The sequence below is a fragment of the Rhinopithecus roxellana genome, chromosome 5 (genome assembly GCF_007565055.1).
Source record: "Rhinopithecus roxellana isolate Shanxi Qingling chromosome 5, ASM756505v1, whole genome shotgun sequence".
NCBI lineage: Eukaryota > Metazoa > Chordata > Mammalia > Primates > Cercopithecidae > Rhinopithecus > Rhinopithecus roxellana.
Window position 1 is genome coordinate 88,037,972 of NC_044553.1, and position 8,750 is coordinate 88,046,721.

General features: G+C 45.3%; 1 protein-coding gene across 1 annotated transcript in view; it reads right to left on the reverse strand.

The window, feature by feature from the left end:
• Positions 1-6,867, reverse strand: part of FNTB (farnesyltransferase, CAAX box, beta) — a 77,125-nt gene extending 70,258 nt beyond the window's left edge. The window contains exon 1 of the mRNA XM_030930553.1: positions 6,280-6,867. Coding sequence (XP_030786413.1) covers positions 6,280-6,423 — 144 coding nt within the window. The 5' untranslated portion in view covers positions 6,424-6,867. The remainder of the gene's footprint in view (positions 1-6,279) is intronic.
• Positions 6,868-8,750: the final 1,883 nt, after the last annotated feature.

Sequence of the window (8,750 nt, forward strand, 5' to 3'; positions counted from 1 at the left end):
ATAGCTTAAGTTCAGGACCAGCCTGGGCAACACAGCGAAACCCTGTCTCTACAAAACAATACAAAAAGTAGCCAAATGTGGTAGCGCGCGCCAGTAGTTCCAGCTACTCAAGAGGCTGAGGTGGGAGGATCACTTGAGCCTGGAAAGTTGCTGCAGTGAGCTATGATCATGCCACTGCACTCCAGCCTGGGCAAGAGTGAGACCCTGTCTTTTAAAAAAAGGAGACCATTTGAAAAAGTAATAAAGTGGTTAAGTTGCAGTGACCACAAATATATACCAACTGGACATACTGTAAAAAAAAAAAAAAAAAAATTCTAGGCTCACATCTGTAATCCCAACACTTTGGTAAGCCAAGGCAGGCCTGTGAGGTCAAGGCTGCAGTGAATGGTGACTGCATCACCGCACTCCAGTCTGGGCGACAAAGTGAGACACTGTCTTAAAAAAAAAAGTCTAATGTTATGCAAGTGGATACTTGTAACTTGGAATAAACTATTCAGTGGTAACACCTTATTCATATTCAAAAAGGATGTATCTCAAGAACTGAACATGTGGTCCGGAAATCCATATTGGCTGACTCAAAAAGTGGCTCCAGTGATGATTAAAAATAGTGAAGTCAAAGATGCATGTGAAGAGTCTGAAAAGAAACATTTTATAAATAAAAGGAGGAGGAAAACCAGCATTTCTAAATTAGTGTTACTTTACAAAGTAGGTGATTTTAAGTAGGTATATGGACCCACATTTAAATGTAAATTATGTAAGCAGGTATTTTTCACTTATATACCTAAAGGTACATGTATTTTAAACTTAACCAAAAACAACCTTTTGGACTTTTTAATGGGGGAATTTTGATATGCAGGATTACTTTACACTTGGGCAATATGGTATATGCTGAATTTCAATAAAATAAAATGGATTCAGAAAGCTAGCCTACTGACCACTTAACCAAGTAGAGGACCGGTTCCTTCTATCAGAGGCATAAAAAATGGGGAAGTTTTATCATATTTAGTGATTTGTTCCACCTCTGTTTACTAATATTTTGGATCCTATAAGCTGAAACAAGTCAACAGCAGAAGGTCAGGATTCTGTTCTGCTGGTCCCTCCTTAGGATATGTGGTGGCCCACTGCCTAAACCTGAAGCCAGGACATCGCCTGCCTCTCAACACCCTGATGGGGGCCCACCTGCCCATCTCACCTCATTTCCTACCACATCCAACCCGCACCCACCATTCCTGGTAAGCCATCTTACTGCCCCCAGTCAAGCCTGAGCCTTCCCTCAAAACAGCTCCCCCTCCTAGAATGGCTGCCCCAAACTCTAATTTTTACAGCCCTACCCAGTTCCACGTTCTCCATGAAGTCATCCTGACCACCTCAGCCCACACAGATGGCTTTTCAACTCCCTAAAATCCTCGTGCAAAGCAGTCATAATTTAGCACTCTGTGACTACCTATAGCATATTCTTCTTATTTTTTTTCTTGTTTGAGATGGAGTCTTGCTCTGTCACCCAGGTTCAGTGCAATGGTGCAATCTCAGCTCACTGCAACTTCCGCCTCCCAGGTTCAAGAGATTCACCTGCCTCAGCGTCCTGAGTAGCTGGGATTACAGGTGTGCACCACCACAACTAGCTAATTTTTGTATTTTTTTAGTAGAGATGGGGTTTCACCATGTTGGCTAGCCTAGTCTCAAACTCCTGACCTCCAGTGATCCACCCGCCTCAGCCTCCCAAAGTGCTAGGATTACAGGAGTGAGCCACCGCACTCAGCCTTCCAGCATATTCTTTTTTATCTAAGATAAAAGAATTTTGAGGGCAGGGATCAGGACTAATAATTCTCTAATATTCCCCTCAGAGTTCAAGTTACTTGACTGACAATGAACCATGCCAAAGGCTCAATGACACCATGCCATTTCAAGTGGAGGATGCTTTTGCCTCTGTTCAAAGACAAACTAAAAGAAAAACAGTAGTATCTTTTGTAAACACCTGTTTTGGGCAAGGCTGCTACCTCTGAGACTATCAGTATTAACCTACTGGCCTGAATCAGAGTGTTGGCAATGGGATGATTCCAGATGGCACAATAAGGCAGGCAGGCACTAACAATACAACCACGTCTTGTTCTCTAGTGCCACGAAAGGCCCTCCCAGCATCTGCATTAACAAAACAGCTTAGCAAGGTAGAGACCTTCATAAAAATATCCAGAGCTGACCATTTCTCATTACCTCCACTACCATCACTGTGAGCTAAGCCACCGTCACCTGTCTCCCAGGATATTGCAATAGCCTCCTAACTGGTTTCCCTGCATCCACCCTCACTCCCCACCATCTACTCTTGACAGTACTAAATGAGTCTGTTAAAATGCTAGTCAGATTGTGTCACTCCCCTGCTGAAAACCCTCTGATCATGGATCAGTCTAAGTCCTGGCAGGAAACAGATGGCACAAAGTGGGTGATTTGAGGAGAGTTTATAAAGGAACTATTTACAAAGATGTGGGCAGGTGTAGGGAAACCACAAGAGAAAATGCAGTATCTGGAGCTGGTAAATCAGGGGTACCTGAACTCCTCATAGACCTGAAGATGTGAAGAATGGAGAGGGAAGGAGACAAAGAGCTCTGCAGAGAAGGCACGTGACAGGAAATGTGACCCTAAGACTAAGGAAACCCCAGCCCACACAAGCCTGCAGGAGGGAAGAAATACAACCGTCTCATTCTTCTCCTTCTCAGTCACCCCCAGCAATACTTCCCATGGCCTGCAGTCACAAAGCAAGGAAACCTGTCAGTGCAGGGCCCCCTCCTGGGGCACATCTACAGAGCAGGCTGGAAAAAGGCCAAGTGAATCTGGGGCAGTAAATGGCAGGTATACAGCCAAGTGGCTCCCCATCTCAGTCAGGATATTTTAAAGTACTTCCAAAGGCCAGTGAGGCCCTACATGATCCGACCCATCTCCTATTCTCTGGTTTGCTAAGCCCCCGTGCTCACCAGGCATTCTGCTGCCTTGGTCCTTTGTGCTTGCTGCTTTCTCTGCCCAGAATACTCTTGCACCAGATCCATGATGGCTTCCTCCCTCATCTGAGACTTCAGGTCTCAGATCACATGTGTTGTCATAAAGGGTTCCCCTTACCACCTTATATGAAGACATCCCTTGCTCCCACCCCACCCATTCCTGACACACCCCATCCCCTCTATCCCAAAGTGTTACTCTCCACAGCACTTCTAATTAACATTTTATATTGAGATAGCTATAGATATTATCTCTTTTAATTGACTGCTTCATTGGCCTAGAAACAGTTTTATAAAGGCATCAACTTGGCCTCTTTTGTTCAACGACTTATGCCAAGTGTCTAGAACAGTACCTGGCTTGTAGAAGACGCTCAAGTATTTGCTGAATGAATGAAAATCAACGAATGGAACAGAGGACTCACAGCTAAGGACTTCTTCCACTATTTATAGGTTTAACTCCTATTACCAAATTATTGCTTAACAAATAAACTGAGTCTTCTGATAATCAGATAGGAAGCAGGTAACAAGCATTATTTTATTTTATTTTATTTTATCTTATCTTATTTTATTTTAATTTATTTTATTTTATGAGACAGAGTCTCGCTCTGTCGCCCGGGCTGGAGTGCAGTGGCCGGATCTCAGCTCACTGCAAGCTCCGCCTCCCGTGTTTACGGCATTCTCCTGCCTCAGCCTCCCAAGAAGCTGGGACTACAGGCGCCCGCCACCTCGCCCAGCTAGTTTTTTGTATTTTTTAGTAGAGACGGGGTTTCACCATGTTAGCCAGGATGGTCTCGATCTCCTGACCTGGTGATCCGCCCGTCTCGGCCTCCCAAAGTGCTGGGATTACAGGCTTGAGCCACCGCGCCCGGCCTTGTTTTTTTTTTTTAACTTAAGAAGTTTTTGTCTTAAATAGACACGGGGTCTTGCTATGTTGCCCAGGCCAGTACCAAAATCAGTATAGTTGTTTTTTGTTTCAAGAGACAGGGTTTTACTGTGCTGCCCAGTACAGTGGCTCGATCATGGCTCATCTGTGAACTCCTGGGCTCAAATGATCCTCCCACCTCAGCCTCCCAAGTAGCTGGGACTACAGGTGCATACCACCACGCCCAGCTATATATACATTATTTTCTTTTTTGGTAGAGACAGGGTCTTGTTATGTTGCCCAAGTTGGTCTCCTGGGCTCAGGTGATCTTCTCACCTTGAACTCCCAACGTGCTGGGATTACAGGTGTCAGTCATCAATTTGTTTTTACTGGCAATGGCACAAAATTGAGCTATTAGTAAATGGAAGCTTTAGTCAAAACTGAAAGAGTAATAGTATATCCTCTGTAAATAACTTCTCCTAACAAGGTTGTTACTTTTGATGAATGTATCATCATTAACCTACCAACGTGGTAGGTCTCTAAACTTCAGTCTTCTCATCCATAAAAAGTGTAAGGATTGAATGATACCACGTGTGGAGAGCATTTAGCATTGTGCTGAGACTCAATAAATGGTCACTAAGATGATTATTAAAACAGTGAGGCTGCCACAAAAATGAGACACAACATTATCTTCCTACTACCTGAAACTGTTCATCCTAGACTAACAATGTGTGCTGGAATAACAACACGAAAAAGAAATGTAAGATTCTTTACTGTCTGCCATACCGTTCGGTCTAGATTTGAAAGATGCTTACACCACGCATAGTGGCTGGTGACTGTAATCCCAGCACCCTGGGAGGCCAAGGAGGGCAGATCACTTGAGGTCAGGAGTTCAAGACCAGCCTGGCCACACAGTGAAATCTGTCTCTACTAAAATACAAAAATTAGCCGGGCGTGTTGGTGGGCGCCTGTAGTCCCATCTACTCTGGAGGCTGAGGCAGGGGAATCGCTTGAATCTGGGAGGCGGAGGTTGCAGTAAGCCGAGATCGTGCCACCACATCCCAGCCTGGTGACAGGGCAAGACCCCGTCTCGAAAAAAAAAAAGGGCAATCTGACAGTCTATGGTCAGATATTAAATAAAACACTTGACCCGAATCACTCAGCAATCCATCATTTAGGAATTCTGCAAAGATCCTCCAGGTTTTTCATCAGTGGGAAATTTCTTGACAATCTTTTGCAGTCAGCCTTCCCTGGGACACACTGGTAGGCAAACCAACCAGGAGAGTTAGCTAGATTCAAGAGGTGAGGATTTCCTTTACTCCCCTAAATTCCATAAGTTTAAACCTCCAGTTAAAATATTCTCCCTGCTACTTTGTGAATCACCATGTATCAAGCCCTTGTTTCTGTTATAAATTTATAATTCTAGTCATAACTGTACAATATAACAACTATTGTTACTAATTTTGCCAAAGTACAGGCTTCCAACTTCAAGTATGAAATACAAAACAGGTCTCTCCAAGGTGAAGCCTGGAGACTGACCTCACTAAGAGATCTTATTTCAGTAAGCAGCAGGATGTTCATTTATTAGTGTTAAGAATCATCCTGACCACCTATCCATACCGACAGATGGATAAACAGTTCCACATAACAATCTTGGGAACAATTCCAATCAGGGAATAAACAGAAAAACAAAACTATGGTTTTGGGCATATGAATCATTCCCCAAACACTTTTCAAAATGATAGGTTCGATCCTACTTCTAGGCCTTAGGGAATGATTAGTAGTCCAAAATCCATACTTTCTGTTGAGCACTTTCCAAACTCTGTTTTCCTGCCTGTCCCCACAGAGGCTGTTTCATTTCCTTGTACTTCCATCGTTTAATATTGTGTCCGACACGTAGTTGGTGCTCAAGTGGCTGAATGACTACCAAAATGCCCACCCACGAGGCAGGCCCCCAAACCTGGCACTGTAGGTCAAAAATTAAACAGATCGTGAAACGGCATGACAGCAGCCTGGCCCTTCTCTCCTCTCCGCCTCCAGAAGCTGAGAGCAGGTTGCGAAAAGCGCACTGTGCACCCCAGAACCTCCCGAAGTACTGGCAGAACGGAGTGGGCTATCCGACCCGCCCGGGCTGCCTCTGTTCTCCAGACGTAGAACACGATTCTCCTCGTTCTTTAGGGCAGAAGGGACCTGGCTACCGCCCACTCCTCCAAGCCCAACCTTGAAACGACCCTTCCCCAACCTGGCCGCGCAAACGCTCCACGACGAAGCCCAAGCCGGGGCGCCCGGAGCTTCCCAGAGGGAAGGCGCCGCGGTGCGCTGTGGGAGTCGTAGTTCCCCGGTGAGTTCCGCACCCGGGCGGCCCTGCGAACGGGACTCCCGCTCCCAGAACACCCCGCGCGGGCGCCTCGCCCAGTCCTGCCACCTCACCTGTTCTATGGACGTGACTGTTTCCACCGAGTCGTCCTGCAACCGCTCTCGCGCGTGCTCGGGCCTCAGACTGTACAGCGGCTCTGACCAGACGGGGGAGGAAGATGGAGGGCAATAGTAGGTGAAAGAACTCGGAGAAGCCATGATCAAGGAGAGCAGCGGACAGTGTGTAGGACTCAGCTTCGTTAAGCAACAACGCGCATTGAAACTCGAGCGGGCTAAGCGCTACGGTGAGCGGATAGAGGCAAAAAGCTTTTTGAACGCGAATCTCTCCTCCCACCTACAAGTCTTTACAGTGAGTACTGAGATGCTGCCGCCCCCCGTTGGGCAGAGGCGCTGCTGCAAGAGCGCAGAGTCCTGAAGCGCAAGGGTGTCTACATCCGAATTTCATTTCAGAGAGATGGCGTGGGACGCCTCGGTTTGTTATGCAAATTGTTAAAAAGAACTTTAACATTCTGCTAATTCTCACTTAATTGTAATGCAGTCGCTTGCAGTTTCAGGTGCCCAAGAACCCAATGAATGTAAGTTTGAAAGCATTTCTGACAGCTCTACTGATTGCCTCAGTCACGCTATTACTAATAGAATTATTGTGCACCTTGGGGTACTTGACAGCCTCCCAGGAGAAGGCAGCAGCTGCTCAAACGTGCAAGGACGCCGTCTCAGTAATTCAGTGATGGAGGGAGGGGGCATTATGATTTTCTCCTACCTCTTGGAGGTTACATTGCAGTAGCAAGAACTGAAATGCAGTAGAAGGAACAAGGATAAGTGAAACAGTCAGTCATTCCGCAGATATTTATGGAACACCTGCTATGTGTCAGGCATTGTGCTAGGTCCTAGGAATACAAAAGTGAACAAAACAAAGTCCCTGCCCTTGGGAACCTTACATTCTAAGAAAATCGACAGAATTGAATGTATCCCAACGCAATAAATGTATGAAGACTTGTGATAAATGATATGAAGGAAAATAACAGGGTCTATGAAAGAGACTAAAGGGGTAGGAAACTAATTGAATTGTATGGTCAGGCCAAGCCTCTCTAAGTGACCTTTCATTTGAGATCCGAAGGATAAGGAGGAGTCATCCAGAAGAACAGTATGGGAAAGAACTCCTGAAAAGGAAGAAACAGCAACTTTTAGAAGACATGTGCTGGGCACGGTGGCTCATGCCTGTAATCCCAGCACTTCGGGAGGCTGAGGCAGGAAGATCACTTGAGGAGTTAGAACATCCTGGGCAATATAGCAAGACCTCATCTCTATTAAATATCAAAAAAATTAGCTGGGGGTGGTGGCGCATGCCTGTAGTCCCAGCTACTCAGCAGGCTAAGGTGGGAGGATCCCTTGAGCCCAGGAAGTCGAGGCTGCAGTGAGCTATGATTGTGCCACTGCACTCTAGCCTGAGTGGCAGAGCGAGACCCTGTTTCAAAAAACAAAACAACAAAAACAAAAACCATAGGCTCAAGTGACCCTCCTGCCTCAGCCTCCTGAGTATTATTTTAGGGCATACATCAAAAGTACTACACCAAAAATTATAATACCAAGATATTAAACTGGGGGAGTTGTATGTAGGAGGTTATAGGAGGTATGTTAATAACAGACATTCCGGGTACACTTGGAGACAAGCTTCCTGCTCAGAGCATTTCACTCTGTTCCCACTCCATTCCATGTCACATGTCTAGGATCCAGGGATTATAGACCAGAGTGACATTTGACAACCATCCATTCCCCTGTTCTCAGTCTCTGGTAGTAAATAGAAGCAGTCAGAAAAAATGTCAAAGATGAAGCTGGGCTGGCTTAAAGACCTCAGGTAGATGAACACTACCACTGTGTCCATTTTAGTGGTACTGTTGCTGAACTAAGACCTAGAGGCACCAGAATGTTACCAAATCTGGAAATAAGGGGACTGTATGGGTTAGGACCCATGGATATGGCTGCACAATGTGAAATGGTCTCATTACATTGCCCTGTCTATTGGCATCTTATTGTGTTTCCCTTAGTTATATTTTGGGAAAAAAATGGTCTGATAAGGTCAGAGTCATATCTAAGGATTCAGCCTTTGTCACAAAGAGTTTCTTTGCAGGAGAACTGGAAACTTAACGCTTCAATCCTGAAGATTGTGCTATTGAAAGAATAGCTGGGACAGTTTTGTGACAAATTGTTGCATCTGTCAGGTGCACCTAGAGCAATTGCAAATTGTATTTTAGAAATAAAAATTCATTTCTGAAATTCAGTCTCCTCTGCAGTGGGATCCAAAAGATGTGAATAGGAACATGGGCAAGAGTCTCCTGCAGGATAGTGTGTTCTCATCCAATTAATGTTTATTGAATACAGGGTAAGTGCTGGGCACTGGGGTAAGTGCTGGGCACTGAGCTAAGTGCTAAGGAGACAGCAGTGAGCAAGCCAGACACAGTCTCTGCCATTATGGGTCTTATGATTTACCAGAAAAAACTTTAAACAATAATGACAGAATTGACTCT